Source organism: Corvus kubaryi, unplaced genomic scaffold, assembly GCF_017639235.1.
Source record: "Corvus kubaryi isolate FWS band 111438036 unplaced genomic scaffold, C.kubaryi_AGA036_p1.0 37397, whole genome shotgun sequence".
Classification (NCBI taxonomy): Eukaryota; Metazoa; Chordata; class Aves; order Passeriformes; family Corvidae; genus Corvus; species Corvus kubaryi.
This window is the reverse complement of record NW_024581136.1, coordinates 17,371,381-17,398,439: the sequence shown is the minus strand read 5'-3', so window position 1 is coordinate 17,398,439 and position 27,059 is coordinate 17,371,381. Positions and strand designations below refer to the sequence as shown.

Sequence of the window (27,059 nt, the reverse complement as noted above, 5' to 3'; positions counted from 1 at the left end):
CGCGGCTTCGCGCTCCCTCCCACCGCCGCTTCTGCGCGGTCCCCTCCCGGCCCCCGCGCGTGGTGCCGCCCGGCGCGGGCGGGACGCGCTGGAGGCGCGGGGGTCGCGCAGCCGCCTCCCCGGCCTGGCTCGACCCTGCGGTTCCCCCGCTCCGAGCCTGCGGCTGCCCTGGCCTGGCCCGGGGGCGATGCCGACACAGCGGGACGGCAGCGCCGGCAGCACCATGTCGGCTCCGGGCGGCCTCGGGGGCAGCCTCGGTGGGGACGGCGCCCACCAGGTCCGGGTGAAAGCCTACTACAAGGGGTGAGTGCGGGCGCCGAGCCCCCGGGGGCGGCCGGGCGGAGAGGAGCAAAGCGGCCCCGCGGGTGTTCGGGGTACCCGGCACGGGCTGCTCTGGAGGGGCTCCCGTGGGTACTCCGGGCTCAAGCTCCGGGTATCCCCGGACTTGCAGGGGAGGGAGGAAAGAGCGGAGGAAAAACACTCCACGACCAACCAGCCGTGCTGAAATGGATGTCAAGTGCAGGACTGGAGTTAAGGTTCAGGGGGGAAGCCGGATCTTCCCTTCTTCTGGGGTGGCCTTCCCGCGGAACAAGGATGTGCCTGAGCAGCCTCTGCCCTGCTCACCCTGCTTCCCGTCACCCCCAGGCCCTGGCTGTCAGTAATAAGTACATATTCCTTCATAACACACGCCAAAAGTCGCACTTGGTATGTTCGGAGTGCAGCTTTGGTCCTGGTCTCTCTATGTTAAGTAATATTCAGGACTAAAGGAAGAGGATGTTTGTATGAAAATTTGTTTCATGGATTTTTAGGCTGTTTGCCAGGCACCGAGTGATTTCCAAGGGAGTCTGTGAATGGTAAGCCAGATGCATCTACTGTCAATTATGTTTTTTCTGTTAAAAAAACCCCCCAAAATACTAGGTGTCTGCAGAATGGAAATCTGAATTTTTGGGCCTAATTCAGTGGCTCTCCAGCAATAACACATAAAGCAAAAGAAACATCCTGCCTTGGGTTCACAACACCCTATTAAATAGTAACAGTTACAGGACTTAATAAGTTTCGGTGCAAGGGTTGCCAGTGGTTCATTGGGCCATTAAGTCTGAGGGGAGGTGATCTAAGCAGAAAACAATGTAGGTTGCATTTTTGGATTGAGTGAACACATGATGCCCTTGATAGCTTCCTTCCAGTTATCTCTGTTACCACAAGAAGAGGTGTACTACATTTTCAGTATTTACTCTCTGCTGTCTCTAGCTGTGTAATTTTAAGGAGAAGTATAGGAACCACATTGAGCATTTGGTATTTGCTGCTGTGTTTGGTTTCTGGCTTGTGTCTGCTTTGAGGCTTTTCTTGACAGAAGTCTGTAGAAGTTACTGTAGAGACTGGCACAATCTGTGGCTTTAAAGGACATGTGAGACACTGTCAAAGTATGTGAAATTCTGAGCTCTTTGTTTCACAGTCCCTTTAATCCACCTTTAAAGAAGTGAAGATGCCCCTGGCTATCAGCTGGCAGAAGTGTTCATTTGGTCAGACAGTGAACTAAAATGGGAACTGGTCTGGGTGAAAACCATTTATTTTTCTTCTGTTGGGTCAGTTTTAATCTTGATCACGTCCACATGCAATCACATGGATTCTTGCTTTAGCACAGGGAGGTTGTGGAGCAAGAACAGGGAGGAAGCAGCCCAGGGTTGTGGGAGTGAGGAAAAAATCTGCTACATTGGACAGGAATGCTGGCTCATGACACTGGTAATAATTTCACAGGCGTTGGAATGTTTCTTTTGAGTCCCGTCCATTGACTTTTTATCTGTTAATGCAGTTATCAGTTTAATAATGGCACTGAGTCACAGAGGGTGTTGGTTAACCATTGTGAATACCAGCAAACTAGCAAGCTGAATGCCTTAGTCATGATTTATTTTGAGATATAAGCAAATTATTCTCTCCACTTTCTTACAACAGAAAGTCTCAAGCCCCTTCTCAGACTTGCACTATCAAGTGGGTATCAAAGCCAAACATTTTATCTGCACTTACCCTGAAATGACTTGGAGATTGAGGACTAAATGCTGATACCAAAGGCAGCTTTTCCCCCATTCTTCAAATAAACTGTCTCAGAGCTGGATCGAGGAATTAATGGGAAACAGCGTTAATCAGGAAACGTTAATCTCTCCTAATTTCCTTTTAATGGAAGCATTTGAGTGGGTTGTAGAAGTTATTGGGAAAGTCTGGCTCGGAAGGTCTTTTCATCTTCCAAAAAGAGTTTCTGGTTGAAAAGAAAAAGAAACAAAAAAACCACCAAGCCAACCCAACCCAGCCACTTAGAAGCACAGATTTGTTCTTGAAACGTTTGGGAATCTGATAGTTGGGATACTTGCCTGGGGCAAAGAGCTGAGCCTGAATCCCCAAAACTTGGCTGGGTCTGGCCAGGAGCCCAATTACTTTCCTCAGCCAGGACAAAGACTTCACACAGGACCTTTTGAAGAGTCTTTGTTTCATTGAACTGTACAGTGGTAATTCTTTGTCTTAAATTCATGAAATATGTTAAAACAGGATGGAAAATTTTCCTAAAAGCGAACAGAGATCATGAGAATAAGGGGATGGAGAATTCCCAGAGACTTGGGAATTAAGGCATTCAGTTGAGTTTTTCCAGGTACTTCCTTCTCTCAGGTAAACTGTGCTTATCTTTCACATAGGACTGGTTGTTTAAAATGCTTAAAATAATGTTATCTATTTTAAAGAGTTACTGTGATCTGTGCAGTCTGTGTAACAGAGGTTCCTGAGGCAGTTTTTAGGAATTCACTATGTTATTCCAAACATGGGGGTTTTTGTTGATGCAGTAACAAAGTATAGCAGCTCCCGGTGTATGGCACTGATCAGCATCTGTAATTACAACCATTTCAGTGCTCTGATGATATTCAAAGTTTGCCTTTTGTCTTACTTCATTTGCTGGAGATGCTTTTTGTCAAGTCAGTATAAGAAGTTGTTATATTATTCATACATATGTTGTGGGAGTAGAGAACAGGTAGGAATAATTCACTGCTCGTGCTCAAGGAATCCTGTAGAATTCATGCTGATTTAGAAAAGAAGCAAGACCGAACAGCTATAATAATTTTTCTGTCATGATTAGAACTGCTAGCTTGTATTCTTTCAGTGCCTGACATAGATTTTATGCTGGTTTTAGCTGTGTAGGCTGTAATGTAGGTTAGATTTTTAATAAAAAGGGGTAGATACCAATGCTTTGCCCACCTTCAGTTTGATTTGGTTCAAATGAAGAGCACACCTGACAGTCCTCTCATGATACATGTTAAACCTGCTTATTTTCTTGATTTTAATGTAATTACATGAGTGGAAAAAGTGTGAGGAGAAAATAAATTTTAGTTGTTAAATCAAAATGTAGCTCCATAAAGATTTCCAGAAAATTTATTTCTTAATGATTGTTGAATTCTTCCATAATTTATTTTTATTTTTATTTATCTTGGGCACTTTTTGATCAATTCTTCAGCACAGTGACTTCTGTTGTCTGTTGACATTCATGTTCTTCACAGGAGAGTGTTCAGCTTAAGAAGACTTTGGACTAAGCCTGTGAATACATTTTCCCCCCTTCTTGCTGTTTCAATATTGATTTAGCTTTCTGACAATATGTTTTTCCAGAAAAACAGACTTGCACAGGGGAAAACAATGCTTTAAATGGTTGTGAATGGCAGTGGCTGCACCTCACGGTACAGAAATGACACTGACACAGCAGAATTCCCCCAGAGTCCTGTGGAGCTTCATTGCAGTGAGCTCTAATTAGACATTTTCAAAAGCCTTAATGACTGGCCCAGGTGTGTGATACATGCATGGATATGTAGGTAATATGTATGATGTATCTGTACATTTCCACGTACATAATATGGGGTATATGAGGCTGCAGGTGGAAAAGTCTAAAGCAGTAGTGTCTGTTCTGACAGGGTTGTTCTCTCACAGGAGTTTAAGCTCAGTGAAAATGAGCTACAGATAATTGTATTTAATTGTTGGCATTGGTTTGGGGTTTTTTGTGTTGGATGGTTCTTTTTTTGTTAAAGGGTATTACAACTCTTGGATGATTTGTAAAAGAAAATGAGGAAAGCTGTTTGATCTCAGGAAAGGTGGAGAATATGGTCTTCTAGATGTATTTAAAATACATTCTCTAGTGTGTTTAGATTTACCATTTGCCTTTTCTCAGTCTTCCTAAGATTTATGTTTACTGATTCTGATGTTTGCAGGATATTGACACAGGCCTTCTAGTAGTATGCATTAAATTATCTTTATTAATATTTATGAAAGATAGAAGTGATAACATTTTCAGTGAAAGTAATTCAGGACAAGTGCTGTCTTGTTTATTTGCATGTTTCCTACACACAGGTTCCTGATTAAGACCAACTATAATAGTGCTAAAACAAATTGTAAAAAGTCTGGTGCCTCCACAGTAGGAGTTAATTGACACCTCCAGATGTGGTGATACAAATGTGTGCTTGAATCAGATTTTCTTCTAATTTCCTGTGTGTGCCAAGAGGTGACAAATAAGGATGTTTATTTCACCTTGGAATAGTTTCATGACAAACATGATTATTCCAGGCAGTGTATAACCTTATCTTCATCACAAGGAAAGGCCTATTGTCAAGAAAAGTTTTCCCACATCTCAGTAAAAGAAAACATTTTGTATCTTTAATGCAAGTCAGCAGGCTATGGTCCATATTAACTTTCCTTTGTCCCTTAATTTGGCCTACTAACTTTTATTTAAAATACAAAATTTTGTCTCAATAGAGTTTAGCTTCTCCTTGGCTTGAGTGAATCCAGCTTTTTCCTGGAGGAAGGCATCATCAGTGCTATTAGGGGCAAGAAGTGTGGAGACACGAAGGTGTGACAACAGAACCACTGTGAAAGTGAGACCTGTGTCTCAGGAAATGTCAGGGTCATCAGTGGAGTTCAAATGGCAAAATAAAGTAGTAGGAAGACCTGTAACCTTTCAGTTCCTGTGTTTGTAGATGTTGTTTGTGGAACCTTGTTTATACTTAACATCATCTTTCTCTTGTAACATTGCTATTGGCTAGAGTTCTCTGAAAGACTGGTACTGTCTGCTGTAGCAGAAGAGATATTCCAAATTATTTAGTAACTGATACTTGTCCTGCTGGAGGTATTAGAGTACTAATTTAGAGAACATGCTTAAATTCTGAAATAATTAAACTCTCATTTTTTGTGAAGGACAACTGGTTTGCCACTTGAAGGTACCAACAGGTAGTAAGAGATTTTTTTTTCAGTTGGTACCAGCTTTTACTTTAGAGATATGAAGAGATTCCAAGGCTGTTCAGTACGTCTTAACATTGTGACTTTTCCTGTTCACTGCAGTACAGATAAATCTATTTCAAGTGAACTTGAATCATCAAATTTGAAAATATGCTGAACAGATTTTGATAATATATATATAATTTAATCTTCAGTTTTTGCTGAAACATCAGTGATTACAGTCTTTAAAAGTGTGGTCTGTAACTCTGGTTTTCTGGCAGTAACAGTCATTCAACAAACTTTCTACTGAATAGTTCAATCCCAAAAAAACCTACAATGTAAATACATAAAAATATAGATACTTTGCTTCTCTTCACTCTTCAGAACTAATTTTTTGTTTAAGAACATATTCCAAAGTGGATATATCTGTGCTAAAATGTGAATAAATGAAGGAATGGTAAACTCTAGCACCAAATCAGTGGAGCTGCTAAGTAAGCAATGCCTTTTTCCTTCCCGGAAAAACAGGAAATACAGGTTAAGGCTTTGCCTCCTAATACAGGGTTGCTCTGTGGTGGCTGCCAGTGTGTCTGTGACAGTAACACACTGTCAAATCTGCCTTCTTGGCATTGGGTTCCCAGTTGGTGTTTTTAGAGAGGATGTGAAGGGAGACCTTTGTGTCTGAGAGACCTTTGCCATGTTGGATGGATGCGATTGGGACTTTCAAATAAAGCCCTGTTTGGTCTAAATGACTGTGCTATGTCTAAATACTGGGGTTCAAATGTTGTTCTGTTTTGCATTTTGTCTCATGTGGGAAGAACAGGAGTGATTCCTCTACCAAATCATGTAGCAGCTTTTTGACTGCTTTATTCAGATTATTGAAGAGATGTCATGTTTATCCTGGACACACATCTGCCCTCTTTACTGGAGTCTGTCCCCTAACTAAACCCAACTGATGATGCTCATAAATCCAGAAGCAGGCTCGCTGTTCTTCCACAGTGCTTAGAAATTGCCAGTTAAATTTATTCCTGCTGCTGCTCTAAGAGGAGCCTCAGGCAAGCAGTTTATTTTTTGTGTGCTCTCTGCCCCTCCTGAGCGTTGTTCCAGTTCCATGACCACAGCATTTTATGTTAAGTCACCTTCTTGATCCCAATCTGCCCATGCACGTGATGTTTTAAAGATATTTAACTTGCTGTGTGTGTACACTTCAGTCTGGTAGGAACCTTGATGCTATTTCTGACCAGGTGAAAACTTTGTTGCTTCAATAATTTACTTTAGCTCTCCTCAACAATCATGGGTGCTGGCACCCACCGGAGCAAATCCAGCTGGATGAGGTTTTTATGGGAAGATTAATCTTGTAGCTCAAACATGGGGCTTTTGTGCTATGTTTGAGGAGTGTGTTGTAAACAGCCTTCCTCTAACTGTACCTCACAATTCCTTTGGTTAAGGGACTGAGCCCTGAGTCACCTGTTCCCCTTTAAGGCCCAGCCAACACAGTGGGTCAGCATTTTTTGCTAACTTATTAAAATCAGGTTAACTCATTTTTAATTGTAATCATCACAGAAATACTCATTCTGCATAACAGTAAAGCAGTACATTTCAATTCTAAATATATGTTTCTCTGTCAGCCTTCCCCTTCATTATGTGAAGCACCACTCTTCTTTTAAAGGCACTTTGAATATTTGGCACATCCCCCCAAATCTGCTAGGAAATCTGTTTAGTATTTGTCATTAATTTTTCATAACATCTACACAATCAAAATTTAGTTGGGGTAGATGTATGTGTTTTTACATTTTGATATCTAATAACAAAATAACTGTTAAAGAGGAAGTAAAACCAGAAATATGTTATGATCATAATTTAAAACATTTGCAGCATTTCATTCTTGAGTTTCCACTGGTGTAAGAGATCTAATTTCTCTCTGTGGTTAATGTCTGCTGCAACTCACTTCATAGTTAATTTGGGCATAAAATCTGAGGTTTTTTGAAGAAGATACCTGGAGGATTAAATGTCAAGTAATAAAAATCACTTAGAGCCTGACTTTGCTATAAGAGGGGAACTTAGGTACTTTATTTTACTTTAACATTTTGGAGGTAGTTTAATCAGGGATGGGGTTTATATTAGTGGTATATGGAAGGTGATAGAGATGATGATCGATGTTGTGTTTTGTGAAATAGTTTCTGAACTTTATTTTTCTCTTGCTCAGGGACATCATGATAACCTATTTTGAGCCTTCCATCTCCTTCGAGGGACTGTGCAGTGAAGTTCGAGACATGTGCTCCTTTGACAATGAGCAGCTTTTCACCATGAAATGGATTGATGAAGAAGGTATATCAATGCTCATCAATACATTGCTCTACATCCTACCTTTTCTTTCCCTTTCATCTTTTCCTTTCCCTCTGCCTTCATAAGATAACCTTATAAAACATAGAATCTGACTCCAAAAATAAGTTATCCAATGCCTTCTTAAGTAGAGCTTAATAAAGAGGTATTTGTTTCACAGTACTTAGTGTGTAGCTTGCTCTCTGTCTTTTTAAACCAAACAAGACCTCAGTGACTATTCAATGTTAGCACTTCTCATGAAGGCAACAGAAAGTATTCCCTTATACTGTTGAAGATTCTGTTTATATCTTATATTTTTGAAAGAGTTAAACAGACATTAGGTTTTACAAATTGCAGTATTCATCTAAAATATTGATACAATTTAATGTATAGTTGAGTTGTATGTGTAACCAAAAACATTTTATCTCAAGTGTTATTATCAGCTGTTACTTTAGCAACCTAAAGTCTATTAACACATAGCTGCTAATAAAACTTTTTCTAAATACCAATGACATGTAGTAACTTTTCATCAAAGTGCAGAGACAACCTTGACTGAGAACTCTTCATCTCTAGTGCTTACATTATCCATCCTAAAGTTTACCTTGGATGAAAAGAAGTCCAGTGTGTTCTCCCTGTTAACAGATGTCGTCCGTTGAGCAGTGTATGTACAGTGGTAATTTTTTTAAAGGTTATTTGTAGGTTCTGTTTTCTCAGTGGAATTAGTTCATTCTACATGTAAGTTTTGAGCTACAGCTACAACGAAGAGCCCTCTGAATTATGAGGCTGCTGTGGAGTTATTTTAGCTGATGCAGTACATAAAAGGCTGCAGTGTGCAGTGATTTGTTGGCTGTGGTTGGTGTTTGCATGCAGTCATCAGCATAAATGGTGCTTATAGAACTGTTTCCTCCCATTTAAAACTGGGCTACTGCCAATTTATTCAGAGCTTAAAGTTAAACATGGAGCAAAGCTGGTGTTTGGAAGTGCCATGTAGGCAGGTGTGTTGAAGATTACGTGGTCTTGGGAGTCTGAGCAGGTGGGGTTTTTTCTTCCCCTCATCATTCCAAAGTTATTTATACCAGGCAGATGCAGTACAGTAAAATGAGCAATGTTTATGACTGAACTGTGCAGCAGAGCTACTGGGAGTTGAACATTTACTTTATGATAAGCTGGCTGTGTTGTTTTATCATCAGGAAGATAATGGACTCGTCACTGTAGAGGAGTTTGCAGTGTCAGTCATAGTAAGAAGTATATATATAATTTTTTAATAAACATTTTATACTGATTCAATAATTTACATGAAGCCACAGTTTGTTCTGTCTCAATTTCTGCTCTTTAATTAGAGTTACTTTTGTAAAAGAAAAAGCAAGGCTACAGTTCAACTGAATTATTTTCATGTGTTCACATAGGATTTGATTTTCACAAGCAATCCATGTTTGCTTTAATCGTTGACAGTTTAATGTCAGGGGAGAAAAAGTTAATCTGCCAATGAGGAGTGTGTTTAAAACAAATCCTCCTGTCTTTAGTGAATAATTCTTGCATGTACAATGCATGGCTTCTTGCCAAGCCCCCTGCCTCCTCTCTCAGCACCACTCTGTAGTGTTTTCAGTTGATATTCTTTCTAGAAACCTGTTTTCCTTTACTGGAAAATTCCTATAGCACATCCTCTTCACCAAAACTGAAGTTCGCTGTTTAACAGTAGCGAGGAAAGGTACGTGCTGTGGGCTGGTACTTGTTACACTATTACTCATGCTTTTTATAGTGTAAGAGAAGATAAGGGGTCTGGGGCATCACTATTTCCTGACTAAACTGGATTTACCTGGTCACTAAGATTTTGATTTGTCATATAGTAAATGCCTTTGCAAGATGAGGGCATCATGTATAACTACTCTGATTTCATGGAGGTAATGGCACACAAAGACTGATCTAATTTAATTGAGCGGAGTCATCTCCAAAATCCTCAGATGCAACTGGAAAACAGAATGAACTTGATTAGATTTTAGACAAATTTCTATTTTTTCCATATATGGTCAGTTCAGCTTCACTCTGCTTTCTGAAACATCCTGTGGGATGGACCCTGGCCTTGTGTGTCACTTCAGTCTGTTGTTTCTCAGTACATAACTCAAAAGTAAGTATTTTCCTATGTATCCCAGTTGTCTTTGACTGCAAAATTTGTACTACTCAAGCTTGTTGAAAGAGATGTCCATAAACCTTCTGTTCTGAGTTTGCTTGTTCTTGAGACCCTCTTTTGCTTCTGCCAAAAGGAAACACAGAACTGTTTGCACAGGTGTTGGAAACAAAAGAAGAAAAACTAGTTTGTTGATTCCCATAGTGAGTCTGAGTAAATACAATTGTTCCTTCTCCTCCCACCCTGCTCTGCACAGTGTGTGTTTGTGCCGTGGGTGGGCACTGTGGTGTCCAGGTATCCAGCTGTTGGGGGGAGTGGTTTGGTGGTAAATGACTGTAGGTGGCTTCAAAGAGTCATCTTTAGGATTTTGATGTGCAGAAAACAGTAAAGACAGAACACTGAAAATGGACCATTTACATTTATTACTGATATTTTAGCAACAGAATAGAATGCATAGAATCACAGAATGGGTTGGGTTGGAAGGACCTTTAAGATCATTTCATTCCACCCCCTGCCATGTACAGGACACCTTCCACAAGACCAGGCTGCCCAGAGCCCCATCCAGTCTGGTCATGGACACTTCCAGGGATGGGGCAGCTACAGCTTCTATGGGCACCCTGTGCCAGGGTCACACGGCTCTCACAGGGAAGAATTTCCTCCTGGTATCCAATCTAAACCTACTCTCTGTCAGTGAAGTCATTCCCCCTGTCCTGTCACTCCAGGCCCTTGTAAACAGTCTCTCTTCACCTTCCTTGTCGGCTCCTTCAGGCACTGGAAGGCCACAATTAGGTCACCCCAAAGCTTCTCTTCTGCAGGCAGAACAATCCTAATTCTCCCAGTCATTCCTCACAGCTGAGTCCTCCATCCCTCTAATCAACTTGGTGGCCTCCTCTGGGCTGGCTCCATCAGGTCCATGTCCTTCCTGTTGTGGGGGAAGATACATTAGAAACAAATGCATTGTGATACATTAGAAACAAAACAAATTATCTGGAAAAACTTCTGGGGGCTGAGTTTAAATACCCCCGGCTGCTGGGTGTGTGATTCCACTGAAAAGCCTTAGCAGTGCCTGTATTAATTTAGAAACCTTGCCATATAAAACACAAAGAGAATAGCTGAGAGTCTGTTGCATGAGAACTTTCTAACTGTGGCATCGACTGAGGACTCAAAGCAGTAAAATTTCCAGATTGGATCCAGTTTAGCTGGGATGGAAATTACTCTGCCTTCTTCCAGTTTGGCTACCCATAACCAGTTTGCCACTTAAAGACATGGAAAGTAGTATTTCTGTTAAAAATTAGAAATATGGAAAGGCAGACTTGCTGTATGGGATTTGGGCTAAAAATAAACTCGTGCTCATGCTGGAGGATGAGCAGGCAGAAATAAATCCCTTGTTCTTACACAGAACATCTTGTGTAGATGAAAAGGGGGAAGGAAGTTAAGCTAATAACTAAGTATTTTCTTTCTTTGGGGCAGTGATGACTGGGACAACATTGTTTTAAAAATGTTTCAGTTACAGTAATATTTTGAAAAAGGCTTATTCTTTTAGGGGGCTAATTTTTTTATAATGTTGCTAATCTGCATCAGACACCAAAGAAAACAAGTTTGAGATAAAGTTTGAGAAACTTTATCATCAAGGATTTGGCATATAATTTAGTCTGCACCATCACAAATGGTCAACAAAACTGCAACGGTTTTTCTAAAAAAAATAAGAAACAAAGCCAACCAACTCCCACTTTTTTTCTGCCTTGGTGCCCTTTCTTTAAAAGATTTTATTTCAAATAGCCCTGTGAGTGTGAAAGTAGTAGTTACAAATCAGAAAAATGGGGTGTCGTACTTAGATTACATTATTTGTCAAAAGTTTCCATTTTTGTTTGAGGAGCGACTTGAGCACTGACTGCTTTTGCAGCTCCTGGTGCAAATCTTGGCAGTGCTGAAGCAGCTGTGAAAATAGAATTGACTCAGTTCTAATTAAAAAACCATGAAATAAAAGGTAATCTTAGAAGGTTTTTAGGTGCTAGAATATAGCCTGCACTTCCTGTACTGAAATAATGTGTAACCATGCTTGTAGCAATGATGGTTTGCTATTATGATCTGCTCACCTCTTGGGAATATCCCATATTTTTATTTTCCCTGGAAGAATTCAATATGACTATTTTCAGATGTACTCTTTGAACAGTGTTAAAAAGAAATACTACCACATTTGAGAATATTGGATTTTTGCTACAATAATTATCTTGGAACCAACTGTGAGGGAACTCCTGAATGGTATGGAACTAATTGGGTTGAGTTTTGTGTTGTTCTGTTTTCTTTCCACAGGAGATCCATGTACGGTTTCCTCTCAGCTGGAGTTAGAAGAGGCCTTTCGGTTGTATGAACTAAACAAGGATTCAGAGCTTCTGATCCATGGTAGGTGAAATTTACTGAAATTTACTGCTGCTCATGTTAGTACCTGTGAATGAGTGGAATTCTTACCTTGCATTACCTGTACTTTTGGCAGCCTTCTCCCTTCAGGCCTGTGGCCATCCTGTCAAGGGATGCTGATGACCATTCACTGTACTTTTAGCTCTTCTTTATTAAATTAAGGGAGGAAAATATACTTTGCTGTTAGTTTATTCATGAAACCCAGCCCCTGTCTTTTCATTCATTCAGCCCAAGTGCCTTCATACACTTGCTGGCAGTGAATGGTAGAAGAGATAAGTACAATTTATTTATTTATTAGATGTATATATTATCCTGAAGTTGATTATGGATAAGTGCTTTAGAGCAGCATCTCTGTTAGGAAAAAAAGTTAATGAGCTCCATTTGTGATACCAGATTAATGAAAAGTTTGACTTTTCTAAAATTAAGTACTTCAGTTTTAAACTTAATAATATTATGCCCCTGTTGAATGTGTAATTGTTCAATTTTTATTCTTCAGGGTTATATGTCTGTTTTGGCAGCTTCTGCAGAATATTTTTCTAGCTATTTGTAACTTTTTACCAGTAGAAGGTCGGTCTGGGTTTATCAGAGATTAGAGCAGAGAAGTGATCATTATGAAGTGTTGCTGTGTTACACTACAGTGTCTTAACAGGCTCCTGCTCTTAAAAAGATGCAAAAAATCTCGTTTGTCGTCAGCCCATTTGAAAGGAAAAGACAGCTTGGCAGCTTCCCACAGAGAGTTTTAAAAAGGGGAAGAATATAATCCCTTTGTAGATATGTTTCACTGCTTCTGTACATATTACTTGAATTTTTGATCTGCCCTTTCTCCATTATTTTTTGTGCTTGATAAGCTTCTGATTAAACTGGCACCAGGGCTGTCTCTCCACAGCTATACTTCTCTCTGATGGTTACTGAAGCCAAATAAACTGTAAAAGATGGGTAGTGTTACTGAAGCTAAATAAACTGTGAAAAAAAAAAATACTTACATAGTCAACATCCTATGTAACTGTTAGGACACTGTAACATAATACATTTATAATGTTCGGAAATCTTGACTCACTGTGAAGATTGGTCACATGAGGAAACAAAATCATTACTTTTTCTAGTTACTTTCTTTAAGAAATAACTTGATTTATTCTGCCTTTTGCTTGTATTTCTCATGTACGTCATTGCTATGCCCAGCAAAAGGGCTTTGTGATGCTTTGCAGCTCACCTGTTCTTAAACAGTTCTGTTCTTCAATGCTGTTCTCTAGATGGTTGAATGCCTTTCAGGAGTGTTGTATTTAGCCCAAAGATTTATTTTCTGTCTGAAATAAAAAGCTAATCAGAAGTTAATGTCTTTCTTGCAGTATTTCCTTGTGTCCCAGAGCGGCCTGGCATGCCTTGTCCAGGAGAAGATAGTAAGTAGGCATTTTAGTTAAGGAATACAGAAAATCAGATTTCCTGTTTTAACAGATTTTGATGTTTGGTTTGGCATCCTGCAGTTATGAATATTAATAATGCAAATCTGTACAAATCAAATATTTAGAAGGAGTAGAAAGTCCTGCTAAACTTAATGTTTGTCACTTCTGAATCATTGTTAATCAGCATTTCACATTCCTGTTAACTACCCATGTCACTCTGCTTTCCTTGCTTTTGCCTCTTCTATCATGACAGTTTTTTATCCTATTCTTGTCTTTTTGGGAGTTGCCAGATTGCTGGCTGACAACTGTGAGCGGAGGCTTATAACCAATGATAACGACTTGTGTCACCATTTACAGATCCATGGTTAATTCATTTGAAATTCAGGAGGATTCTCCAAAAGCCTCCCTTGTGTTAACTAATGTTCTAGACATTAAAGAGGTAATTTCCCCTCAGTCTTAAAGTTTTATAAAAGAGTGTGTGTATGTTATGCACTGACACATCTGTCAGCTTGATATCCAAATCTCTGACAAATGTAAATGTGCATGTTTAAAAGTTAACTTGGGCAGAATGGGTAATGCTGGTTATCCGAAAAATGAGGTTGCAGACTGAATCAGATTTACAGCTCAGTGTAGTTTTTCAGTTTTGTCTTCTGACATGCCTAAAGTAATGAAAAATAAAGTAATAGTTTAAAAAAAAAATAGTGGCAGCTGTGGATTTAAAACACTGGAGTATTTGTCAATCAATCTTATAAATCAGGACATGCTCCTGAAATTCACCTTCCTTCCTCCTTTCCCTTCCCCACAGCTCCTCCCCAAGTTGAGGTGGATACTTTGCACACAAGCACTTGTATTGTTTGGACAATTTCCCTTTTCTTGACTCACTGTTCCTTTTAACTTCGGAAAATCAGAATTAACTTTGAGTTGATCAGGATTATTCTACTTCAAATATTCTCCAAAACTTAAAAAAAAGGAAAAGATACTTGGAACATTCCTCAGTTTCCGTAAGGTGTAGAAATGAAACTTTACTCTGCAAGTCACTCTACACAGAAACCTCCAGGAGAAGATGTTGTGGTTCTGTACTTGTATTTGTCTGGATATAATCCTGTGTTTTTCCTCTTAGAGTCCATTTATCGCCGAGGCGCCCGCCGGTGGCGAAAGCTCTATTGTGCAAATGGTCACACTTTCCAAGCCAAACGATTTAACAGGGTGAGACTCTTGTTGGGTACTTAAAGCCATGATACAGGGATGTCTTACTTTGGTAATGATGATGCCACTGCCTTGAAAAGTTATCAGGTAGTTTTATTCTCATTTTTGTTGTTTGTCTATACACTTTTGGTAATCCTGTATTTTCAGGAGACCTAATCAATATGAAATCGTCAGGAACTTAAAGTAGAAAAAACCAAAACAAATTGGTTGCAGTTCACTGTACATATACTCTGAAAACATTATATTAAAACTCCTGTGTTCACTTAAAATCTTCCCAGAGTGCAAACTGGAATGTATTAGATGGCTAAAAGTAGGTTTTCAGTTTTTCAGCTTCTGGGAATAAAATGGTCTGAACTTGCTTATGATGCACAGACTTTTCTTTCATGACTTTTAGAGGAGAAAGCTGTGATGTTTCTCCAGGCAGCCTGTTTCTGGTGCCATGTAATCTACTGAAAATAGCAAACCATTCAGAATGTTTTCAGGAAGCAATGGTCAAATAGAATTAGCTAAGGACCAAGAAGGCTCTGCTGTGTTTAAAACAGCAGCAGCAAAAACCAAACCCAAAATATTTGGGTAAGTCAGGTCCCTTGACAGCTTCAATAATCTTTCCTTCTTCTCTAAGCTTAGTGTATTGTGTGCTTAATGCTTGAGATTGTCTCCACTAAACTTCATCTTGAGCATCCTCATGTCTAACTTCAGCTTTTTTTGTTGTTGTTTTTTGACCTCATCTGGGTTAAAGGCTGTCAAGGCACCATAGTTAAATCAGTTTCCACTCTTGCCTCCGTAGGCGCCCTGTTTTCATGGATCTTTGGAGTTGTTTTGTGAATGTCCTTCAGCGAGTGTTGATCTTCCCATTCACGTTGTCTGGCTGTTTAAGGTGTTGAAGCTTCTGCTCTCCTGCCTTCCTCTGTAAGGACTCCCCTACAGAGAGATGAGGAGATGAGCTTGGTTCATGCAAGTGTGGCTGGATAGTTTTTATTGTTTAGTTTTGCTCTTTAATTAGAGTTGTGTTGGTTTCTGATTGCAGAGAGCTCACTGTGCCATCTGCACTGACCGGATATGGGGCCTGGGGCGCCAGGGGTACAAGTGCATCAACTGCAAACTCCTCGTTCACAAGAAGTGTCACAAACTTGTCAATATTGAATGTGGCCGACATACACTACAGCCAGTAAGTAAAATTGTTCTGAAAAGTTACCTGGGAAAAGCAGCAACCAACCAATCAAACAAATAACCCTCCCTATTTTATACTATTGGTTTTCAGGCTGCAGCCTGCAAATAATTGCAGTAGTTGAAACATCATTTTTATGGTTACCATGACTTTTGTGAGAAAGTTTGGGATTCAAGGAGCAGAGTTGCAACTTAGTAGCAAGACAGGAGTCTAATGTGCACATCTGATGTTTTTCCCTTGTCACATATGAGGGACATTTATCCCACTGTTCACAGGGATGTTACATAGTGTGTACATATGCACGCACACACTATTTTACATCTTCAGAATGGACTACAGGTCGAGTAAATTCTCTAAATATCTGATACATTATTGGATTATTTCCCATTTACAGCAAAGGAATCTGAAGTGCAGAAATTTTGACTTTTCTCCCAAGAAATTCAATCATCTTCAGTTCTTAAGTCCTGAGAAAAATTGAGATTGTTACTGCTCCTGGTTTAATAAAATGGACAGCTACAAGTCCATATTTTGGGAATTCTTTTGACTAGTATGTATACCGCTGAAGGACTTCAATTTTTCTATCTCACTTCTCATCTCCTGTATTTCTTTCTCTATTGTACCAAGTTGTCACTTCTGCAGCTTTTGTAAACATGTCATAACTTCCAGAAAATAGGGAAAATAAAGAATGCAGTGGTTTATTTCATTGTGTATGTTTTAGTAACTATGTTGACTAATCAAGTTAAAAAGTAGCTAGATTATATTCCTCAAGGGTCGTTAATTTAGTTTATTGTCCAAGTGTCTGACACTTGGACAGTCTATTACAAAAATCCTATCTATGTTTGCAGGAACCAATAATGCCTATGGATCCATCATCAGTGCATTCAGATAATGTAGAAACAGGTAAGATCAATAATTTTTTTCTCTAAATTACTGTAAGTTGCTGAAAAGTGAACTTTGAAGTAAAATTATTTTAAAAACCCCTCTTTACTTTTTCATAGAATACAAAAAGACAGCTTCTTCATGCTAAGGAGCATATAAATGTAAAAATTCCAGTATTGTATATCTTATCAGTTTCAGAAACTTGATCAAAAAAAGAAGAATTTAGGCTATCAGTTACATTTAGTAAGCTGAGTACTTCAAATGCCCTGATCAGGCAAAAAAACCCAAACCCTTAACAGCAGTAGCAGAGCTTCTGCTGGAGTGGAGGCCAAACATGTTTATTCTTGTGGCAGTCAGAGTGATGATCCTAATGCAAACCTATCGGTTTTGAATTCTTGCAATAGAAACATTTAAACTGTGTTTCTCTGAATGTGGAAATTTTAAGGCAGAAGAAAATCCTGTTGTGTTTCATTGGTCTAATAAATTTTTCTTGCACTTCCAGTGATTCCATACAATCCCTCGAGTCATGAGAGCTTGGACCACGTTGGTGAAGAAAAAGAGGTAAAATATCTTAACCAGGCTAACTCTCTACATAGGATCACAGAGTATCTGAAGTTGGAGGGAACCCATGAGGTTCACTGAAGATCTTAAAGCCTGTGTGTCTCAATTTCAAGATTTTAGTAATTTAATTTGTCACACACTGAAAATTAGCACAAAGGGTGCATTTGGGTTGCTCCTGAGACGTGCATGTATGGCTGGCACGCTGCTTTATTTTGAACCTTGAGATGTGCTTTGATTTAGAAAGTGTTCCAAATTCTTCCAGTTTGGTTTGTTTCTTATCTTCCAAGTCTCTTTTGCCTCCTTTGTTTCCCAGCACATTCCTTTCCAGGACAGTACAGTCTTAAGATAACAAGTGTTAATTGAATTACTTGTTTATATTCATTTTGAAATGTTTGACATGCTGACTTTCGCAGTTGCTGACAGTGGCAAGGCTGCTTCCTCATTTCAGTGCAACTTTATCCACAGGCGATGAGCATTAGGGAAAGTGGCAAAGCTTCCTCCAGTCTGGGCCTGCAGGATTTCGATTTGCTCCGAGTCATTGGAAGGGGCAGCTATGCCAAAGTGCTGCTGGTTCGGCTGAAGAAAACCGAGCGCATTTATGCCATGAAAGTGGTGAAGAAGGAGCTCGTCAACGATGATGAGGTGGGCAAGGTGTTCTCAGTGAATTGGGCAGCTCTTCCAGACAGCTCCAATGTCCCCCACGAGGTGGGAGCCAGGTCTGGGCTGCAGCACTCAATGAGAATTCTACACGTGGTTTTTTGGTACTGCTCTATAGGAGGTTCACACGGCAGGTAACCAGGTGGAGTCTGATTTTCGTATGTTCAAGTCTGGGTTTTTGTCACAAAGAAATCTCACCATATTATTTTAATTGCTTGTTAAATCAGACTCCTATCTTAATTTTTGCACAGTGATTAGTAAAAACATGTCAGAAATTGCACTATTAAACTGCTGAAAACCTCTTATTACTAAGGATTTCCCCTGGGTTTCTTTAGGCTACTCTGAAATGATTGAAGTGACTGTGGCTTGCTGTCCAAGAGATTTGCATTTATTTCTCAGTCTACCATTGATTCCTTCTGCATTTTTTGGTGCTATTTTACATTTCCCTGCACCAGTTTATCTTTTATAGATCAGTGTGTTTTCATTCCCAAGGTGGTTACACAGTGAGGCTAAGAGTAAGGGACATTGAGGAAAAAAATGTATGCTGTCAGCTGTTGCTTCACATTTCAGAACTATAGAATATTTAATTTCTTGCAAGTAAAACAAGGACAGCAAAGCCCTTTTGTGTCTTCCTGCTAATTGTCATTAATACGTGACCTAAGAAGTGCAACAGTCCTTTTCTGAATGTCACTTTTCTTCAAAAAATAGGATATTGATTGGGTTCAGACGGAGAAACACGTCTTTGAACAGGCCTCAAATCATCCCTTTCTGGTCGGACTGCACTCTTGCTTCCAGACAGAAAGCAGGTAAAGGTCATAAATTAATAATAAGATAGTCTTATTAAAAACACCTCATCCTATCAGGCACCTCAAAGGCCTATTTAAAGCATAAAGCGTTAGGTAGCAAAGTCAGTGTTTTGTAAACCATTGTAGTATCTTATGATCCAAATGCCATGTGCATCTAAGGTTTTCAGATGGGGAATATGCAGAAGAATGTAGAGTACTGGTAGATGTGGTGGGGAGGATTCTGGAAAGGAAGAGAAGTGCAGCTAGTAGGAAAAAAAAAGGATTGAGAATATGTGGTAGAAGAGAACGTAGAAGGAAAAAAGGCATGAGGAGATGAAAATCAGAAGTACAAAAACTGAAGAATAATTGTCTCAAACTTGCCTGGATTCTCTGAAGATGAATCTCAGAAAATAGAATCTGAGTTTTCAAAAGGAAAACTGAGTAATAGAGATGAAAATGATTATTTTTCTATTCTATACAGTAATAACTTTAAGTACATATAAAATACAGCTATTGTATATTTGAACAGTATCCTTGCTGTTTCAAAAAGGTGACAAGCTAGTGGAGGGAAGTGAGAAGAAAGAGTATTTGTAATACACTTACTGTATTAACCACAAACAAAGGAGACTAAAGGGATCAGGAAGGAAAATTAGATTTTAATTTTTTTTTTTTTGGTTTGTGCATAGAAACTGATGTGGCTCTATACAGTCACATGTGTAGTAATGACAAGCAGTACCTGTAATGGATGAGGAGTATGGGAAGGATTACTTACATTCCTTTTACAATGAAGGAATTACCTAGAGAGCCTTCGAATACTTGATTTTTAACTTTGGAAATTTAGTCAAAGAGTGGTGGGGGCGGGGATGGGAATGGTGAAACCAGCCTGGTGCCAGAGAGATGGGTAGAGTGGAATGGGCATTGTTCTACAACAGACCTCTAACATCTCACACCTCATTCAGCCGTGCACACAATCACTTGTAACAATCCTGTGTGTTCCAGGTTATTCTTTGTTATAGAGTATGTCAATGGAGGAGATCTGATGTTCCATATGCAGAGGCAGAGGAAGCTGCCAGAGGAACATGCCAGGTGTGTCTCATTCCAGATTTCTTGCATCAAAACGGTGGTTTTCTGACACAGTGCAGCAGTGCAGAGATTATGAGGGATGAGCCAGCAAAGCCTCTCCAGATGTTAAGGATTTAAGAAATGTGAAACTGCATCCTCCTTTTGCTGCTGCAAGGCACTGTGTTTGTGTTTCGAGAAGGAACTGTAATAGCATTCAGATGCTGTTCGCATTGGCATTACTCTGTATGACTTCAGTCTGCTATTTTTTTCTAGAAAAACAGTTTTACAGGGTTTTTTTTCATGTCTAATGATATCAATGTGTTTCTTGTACAACAGCCACTACCAGCTGTCCAGGCAAATGCTGAGTTCTTGGTGCATATGCTTAATCTCAGATGGTGAGATAAAAGGGATGATTGCAGTAGACATTACTATTAACTAAAAACAATTTTTGAAGTGCATAGAAACATTTGCGTGATTATAAACAATTTGCCACTTCTCTGTGGAAAAAGAATAGAATACCTGGGATTATGTATAGAAAATATCATACTACCAAGACTGTGTTATTGAGCTTTGAGTTTTGATTACTTAAGTAATCAATATTTCTTTTTACACTAGGTTTTATTCTGCTGAAATCAGTCTAGCATTGAACTATTTACATGAGCGAGGGATAATCTACAGGGATTTAAAACTGGATAATGTGCTCCTAGATTCTGAAGGTCATATTAAACTCACAGATTATGGCATGTGCAAGGTAAGATCTAGTTTTTTGCTAACCAGGAAAATCAACAATTAAGAAATGTTATAAATTAAAAGATGCAGAGACTTTAAAAAGTGAAGTTTCAAGTTACCTCTTTGTACACAGTGCACACAGGCTGTATATTCATTTCACTTCCACACGTGGAGAAAAGGCAAATGCCAGAGTGCACAGACCACACTTGCATGTACTGTTTATGTTTTTACAAAGCTTCTGGATCAACTTGTCTGGGAGGGGTTGGCTCAAATAGTCAGGATAAGGTGATTTCAAAAGAGGTTGAAATTACCAGTCACTTGCTCCTGTTTGGATTCTGTGGCACTGCCCATTTCTTCTGGGAAAACTTTTGTCACTACAAAGACACTGGATCACGGGTTTGACTTTGCTGTGGAATTGCCATTATGCTGGTTATTCAAGACTTAAATTAATTCTAAGTAAAGCTCTTAACAGAGGAGTGTGGGATCTTCAGTTAACTGTAAAGTATTTTCTTCCCATCTTTTCCTAAAGGAGGGGCTGAGGCCCGGTGACACAACCAGCACATTCTGTGGGACTCCAAACTATATTGCACCTGAGATTCTCAGAGGAGAGGATTATGGTAAATGGAATTTCTTGATGCTACTTTATAATTTTCACCTTATCTCTTCTTACTGGAGTTGTTTAGCAGTAGAAAGTAAAAATCTCCATTAGACACATAATCAGTCTTAATTCAACATCCTGTCTGAAAAAGTAAATAAAGCCTTCAAAGGAAGAGCAGAAAACTTCATACAAAGCAAATGAGATACTCTGCATTCCACATTTTAAATTCTTTTGACTAGTCTTGAAGAATAGCTTGAGTCTTCCAAATTTATTATTGTTTATAACTATTTTAGATAGTACCAATGATATACTTGCAGTCTGGCATCGTGTTTGGTTTTGGAGCTTTACATTTGGCAGCAATGATGGATTAGATATAAATTCATTGCAAAAGGCCTAGATAGTAGATGTCCCTTTACATATTTGTTTTTAATCTACCATCTTATTTCAGTCAAATGTCTCTTTCATACTGGCTTCAGATATTCCTGCTTATCACAAGCTTGCTAGGCCAGCCAGCCTGTATGAGCCCCAGCCTGGCTACTGGGATTTCCTGTAGCAGTGAATAGTAGGGGAGATAAGCTTTGCTCCATGAATGGCTGACTTACTGCTATTAAGACTCACATAGTTCCTCCTTAGCCTTATCTCCCACCCTGGATAATGCACTGTTGGTTAGTAATGACTAGGCTTAAATATTATCTATTTATTAAGGTCTTAACACCAACCTTTAAACTCTTTGCATTTCCTCTGTACAGCATCTCCTCCTGTTGTCTACGTAATGATCCACGTAATGTCTGGTACAGCCGTTATCTCTCCTTTATTCAGCTAATTGGAGAACTGGCAATACTTACATTTTTGAACTCGTTCTTCTCTGTCTGTTTTTAGCCCCAGAGGTGTTGGTATTTTTGTTGTGAAATGTGGTGTTTTCTCTCTTGAATTCCAGGCTTCAGCGTGGACTGGTGGGCCCTTGGTGTGCTGATGTTTGAGATGATGGCAGGCCGGTCACCGTTCGACATCGTCGGGAGCTCTGACAACCCTGATCAGAACACAGAGGATTATCTCTTCCAAGGTAAGTACCATGGGTGTTCCTATACTTCAGTGCTTTGCTTCCACTTAACCTTTAAACTAACTACAAAGATGCAAAGGCTGATAGGAACCTTGTTTTCTTGCAGTAATTTTGGAAAAACAGATCCGAATTCCCCGATCCCTCTCTGTTAAAGCAGCAGGTGTTCTAAAGAGTTTCCTTAACAAGGTAAGAGCTGATATACTTTATCTGCCACATACAGAAACAGGGTAGAAAAGATGAGAGCCTAAAGCACAATTTCAGTGGGGCTGGGGGCCCTATTCTAGATACTTCTCTTAAAATCTGAAGCTCCTGGTTCTCAGGCTGGGATTGAGTGTAAGTTTCAAAGTGAAAGGCGTAGAAATGCTCCAAGTGATTTCTTTAAGCTGGAGAATAGAACGAATTTACCAGATTTATTTTGGTTCTGAGAGAAGCAACTTAGCAAATCACTTGGACAGCTTCTGATGACTTCATGGAGCGAGATGCAGAGGCAGGATGTGCTTGCTGCTTGCTGGAAGCTCTCTAGCCTGAGAGTCAGAAGGTGCATGTGTGGTAGTGGATGATGAGTCCAAGCACTTGCTGGCTTTTAGTGAGTGTTATGTGAGTGGGAAGAAAGAGATACAGGAGAAACCAGATTTGGTAAAGTTATTCTAAGAAAGTAACACTGTTCACTGCACACTGTTACAACTCCCTGGTAGTGTGTGCATGTGTGTACATGGAGATGGAATTGTCTTACTAAAATAACCTCCTTTCCACACTAGTTACCAGGAACTGCAGTTACTGCCCCAGTGTGATTTCCTGGCATAGTCTGTTCAGGGAGGAGCAAGGGAAGGTGGGGAGAAAGAATCAAATTCATTAGTAATCTAACAAAGCCTGCTCTGAAACCTATGGTATGTTTAAACAGATCTGAATGAAAAGGAAGAAAAGCAGCATAGCCATTTATATTCCTTATATTCCTGCCTATTTCAGAGGGTAAATTGGAGCAGTTTCCAAAATAAATAATCCTAACCTAGTTCTTTAGTGTTCCTTGTAATTCTGGTGTTTCATCTCTCATGGGATTTGTAATAAAGGCATTTTATTCATGTGTAGACCATGGCATCCATTTAGAAATATTTTCTTCCTTGCCCAGGATCCAAAGGAACGCTTGGGCTGCCATCCTCAGACAGGGTTTGCAGATATCCAGGGACATCCCTTCTTCCGCAATGTTGATTGGGATCTGGTATGTGAATGCCCACTGCTGTGGCTGAGTTTCTTTGCATACAGTGATGCCTTGACAAAGTTGTTTGGAGCCTAAGATCAAAATGGAACTTAAGATCAAAATCCTTAAGATCTTAATTTATGTTGTACCAGAATTACCATACACAATCTTTTATCCCTTTTACAGACAGTAAGTGCAGTAGATTAATAGAATGATTGTAGAAAGTATAATAAAGAAACTTAATAGTAATTTCCAGCCTTGTTTAAAAATAATTCAATAGGTTGTAACTAATTCTCAGTGTGACTAAGTGTATTTATTCTTAGATGGAGCAAAAGCAAGTGGTGCCTCCATTTAAACCAAATATATCTGGAGAATTTGGTCTGGATAACTTTGATTCCCAATTCACCAATGAACCTGTGCAGCTCACTCCAGATGATGAGTAAGTAATGTAGAATTTTAAGAAGTTCAGATAAGAGAAGACACTTTGTTTGGCTTGTTTGGGTGTTTTACACTGTTGGTAGTCAGGTAAGATTATCCTGGCTGAAAAACCTTTATAAAAGGCATGATAATGTGCTTGATTTTGGTAGTGGATTTGTGGTTCTTAACTCTTGAAGAGCCCTGACCTTTCTAGCGTGATTGAGCTGCTGTTGTTCACATTTTACAAATTTTTGTAATGTTTTATATAACATTCACATAGTATGTAAACACGAACAGTCAATATTAATTGTTACCTGTGCACCTTAATCAGGTCTGAAATCCAACTTCCTTCTTCATCCCTTTCTAAAGACAGACTGTACAAAAAAGGTTTAGAAAAGTTGCTGATGCAGGTGCAGTATCTATCACATCCTAATGTTTTCAGGTCCTTACAAAACTGTCTGTTTAGGGCATAGTTTTAAAACTGCAAACCTTGCAGACTGCTTTGTGGGAGAGTGAGTGCAGCCCAGTCACTGCTTTTGAGGGGTTTTGTGTTTTGGTACCATTATTGGGGTTAAAAAAACCCAGTGGTAACTGTAAAGGTAGAGAGAGACGAAAGAGAGAAGGGAAATGTTCTCAACTGCAGTCCACTGTACAGGTTTTAAGTCAAACTATCAGTTAATGTTATCTTTTTAGTTTTGCTGAACTAATGACTTTTTTAATCCTAACAGTGATATTGTGAAGAAGATTGACCAGTCTGAATTTGAAGGCTTTGAATACATAAATCCTCTTTTGATGTCAGCTGAGGAATGTGTTTGAATTCTCCATTTCTTAACTGTGCCAATCGTTACTCCATTTGTTTCTGCATGGATAAACATCTCTCCATTTGGATGCACTTGCATAAAATGAGTAACTCAACATCCTGCCCTTGCCACCTAGTGTGAATTTTCTTTTTGTATTGATTGTTGTCCAGGACAGTTGTTATGCTGAACCTTCAACTGCCAGATTTAAAATGTTAGAACTTTCTAACAATTTTGCCAAATTTGAATTTTAATACAGGAGTTGGTCTCTGGGGCTCCTGACTGCACAAAGGGTCTGGCTATATAGTTTGCCAGTAAAATGTTCTGAGCAAGGAAAGGTTTTCAGTGCTTAATGAACACAAATTGTATCAGGTGATGTAATAATCCTTCAAGGATTTCAGATTTTTCAGCAAGATGAGTAAGAACTTATCACTTCTGTAGTTCCAAATGTCTTCTCTCTAAACATCTGATATCCCTGTTCTAGACATAGAAATTAGAGCTATGTTAGTGCCCTTCAGACTGAAATGACAGCAAGGAGAGCAGATATTTACACTGAATAGGTCAAGACTCTCTGCTTTCATGGGGAATATTGATCCTATCCTGAAGGAGACTATTAACTCCATATCAGAATTGGTAGGCTTTGCTCCAAAACTCACACTAGGAATTGTACACTGATACAGAGAGTGCCTTTCTATCCTGGCCCTTTCAGCAAGGGTTGGACACGGCATCAAGTGTCAGTTTAATTAAAGAATTCAGTTAACAGTTAGAGAAGTTAAGATCTGAACAGCATAATTTAGCAGTAATGAGCAGCTAATACTGAACCTCATACTATTTATTGCTTTTATACTTGCTGTCTTAACTGCATCAGAACTGCACACGGTACAGCCACAGCCTGGAAAAGGACATCAGTTCCTTTTTTATCTTACTGCCACACTGCTGGGAATGAGTTCCACTTTGCCAGTGGAAAAAGCATATCTAGAATAAAATAGGTGCTGTCCTCAATGACTCCCATAACTTCTGCCCTTAGAGATGGTGATCTGTACTTAAAATCAAACCTGAAATGTTGGTAGCAGGCTCAAAGAAAGCAATTGAAAGAATGGTTCAAACTAGGACTAGGAGGTGTGTTTCTTACATTTCATGTTAGGAAGCAGTGTAATATACAGCACAGATAATCCTTATTTTTAATGCTAAAGCAGTAGTTATGAATGTGATGGGCTGAAGAAATGCCAAATGTACCACTTTTTTTTTACTATTATTTTGGGGAAAAGGGATTAAGAGACACTGAGGAAAGGAATCTGTGTTATGTAAGAGCCACAAGACAAGCTAAGTGTCACTGAAAGCAGATCTGAGTATCTGTAAGCACAAGTTGGCAAACATTACCTGAAGCTTTTAGTAGACTTTTGCTGGCCAGTGTCTTTCTGTGAAAATCCTAATTTTCACTAATTTCATAGCACAAGTTTTCTGGTGTATGTCTGTTCACTTCCATGTCAGCTGCCAGCAGAGAGATTGCACAAATCCACACTGGTGTCACGGTATGAGATTTAGTTCATGTTTTTCTTTGCAATGTGAGTAGGAAACTCTTTAGTATTGGGCTGAGTTTCCAAAACTGGGAAGTGATTTGAGGGGCTTCAGTTTCAGGGAAGCATTGAACCTTCTCACTGTTAAAAATCAGGTTTCCTTAAATTCCAGTTGTGTCTTTTCAAATGTAAAATACCAGAGTGAACCTTCCTTTAAAGAGCAGCTAATGACTTCAGCACATTTAATTTGGGTCAAGTGAACTGCTTACGTGCAGTTTTAAAATGGTGATTGTTTAGCCTCTGACTCCTGAACCCACATGATCAGTTTAGACATCAGGGCACAACTGATACTAAACTGGGAAATCATATAAAGCAAACAAGAAAAGCCTTGTCTCTACAGTGGCATAATTTCCTATGAGGTATTAAGGAAAATGGCTTTATGTAAGGAAGGGCATTTCTGCCATTCATCAGAGAAGACTAAAGCAAAAGTTAATTGGTTTTTTTATAATGTCACAGAAAAAATACTTTTTCTATTTACATATCTAACCATTAAGAATGTTGCAAAGTGACAAGTAAATTACTGTAAATCCATTTTTAAACTTTAATTTTCTCCAAAGTGCCATGATATTAACTGTTATTTTTCATTGTTAAGCATATAGTAACTGTCATAAATATTCAGAAGGGACTTTGGGTGTAAACAGTCCAGTGCAGTAGGTTTTGTTTTTTGGAGAACGTGTCTGCATCAGAAGCATGATGTATTTATGTGGAGTAACCTCCTTTTTGTATGCGAGTTGGATTCCTATGGGTGCTCTGCTAGTTAATATTGTCACTACTATTTTCCTGTTTCATATGGAATATGGTCTTGAGCGTTGTTGTGTAATCATTCCCTTTATTTGTGCACACTTTTTACTTTAAATAAAACATTTCTATTAGA

At 39.2% G+C, this 27,059-nt stretch overlaps 1 protein-coding gene across 3 annotated transcripts; it reads left to right on the top strand.

The window, feature by feature from the left end:
* Window positions 1-5: 5 nt before the first annotated feature.
* On the top strand, window positions 6-27,059 carry PRKCI (protein kinase C iota). 3 transcript variants are annotated; one of them, XM_042041898.1, is made up of 19 exons: window positions 6-303; window positions 810-854; window positions 7,436-7,557; window positions 11,990-12,079; window positions 13,441-13,491; window positions 14,615-14,700; window positions 15,728-15,868; window positions 16,714-16,768; window positions 17,250-17,308; window positions 17,774-17,950; window positions 18,674-18,771; window positions 19,750-19,836; window positions 20,428-20,563; window positions 21,071-21,158; window positions 22,077-22,202; window positions 22,306-22,385; window positions 23,326-23,415; window positions 23,718-23,833; window positions 24,540-27,059. In XM_042041898.1, the coding sequence occupies exons 1-19, from the start codon at window positions 188-190 to the stop codon at window positions 24,625-24,627; spliced, it is 1,851 nt and encodes a 616-aa protein (XP_041897832.1). In that variant the 5' UTR covers window positions 6-187; the 3' UTR covers window positions 24,628-27,059. The 3 variants fall into 3 exon arrangements, with proteins under 3 accessions (XP_041897832.1, XP_041897831.1, XP_041897834.1); XM_042041897.1 differs by lacking the exon at window positions 810-854 and having other exon boundaries at window positions 92-303; XM_042041900.1 differs by lacking the exons at window positions 6-303; window positions 810-854; window positions 7,436-7,557; window positions 14,615-14,700.

Bases quoted from the DNA above. Each gene is read 5' to 3' on its own strand.
- PRKCI (XM_042041898.1), top strand. From the start codon at position 188: ATGCCGACACAGCGGGACGGCAGCGCCGGCAGCACCATGTCGGCTCCG. The intron at 7,558-11,989 runs GTATATCAATGC...TTCTTTCCACAG, and splicing joins GAAATGGATTGATGAAGAAG to GAGATCCATGTACGGTTTCC. The intron at 15,869-16,713 runs GTAAGTAAAATT...CTATGTTTGCAG, and splicing joins GCCGACATACACTACAGCCA to GAACCAATAATGCCTATGGA.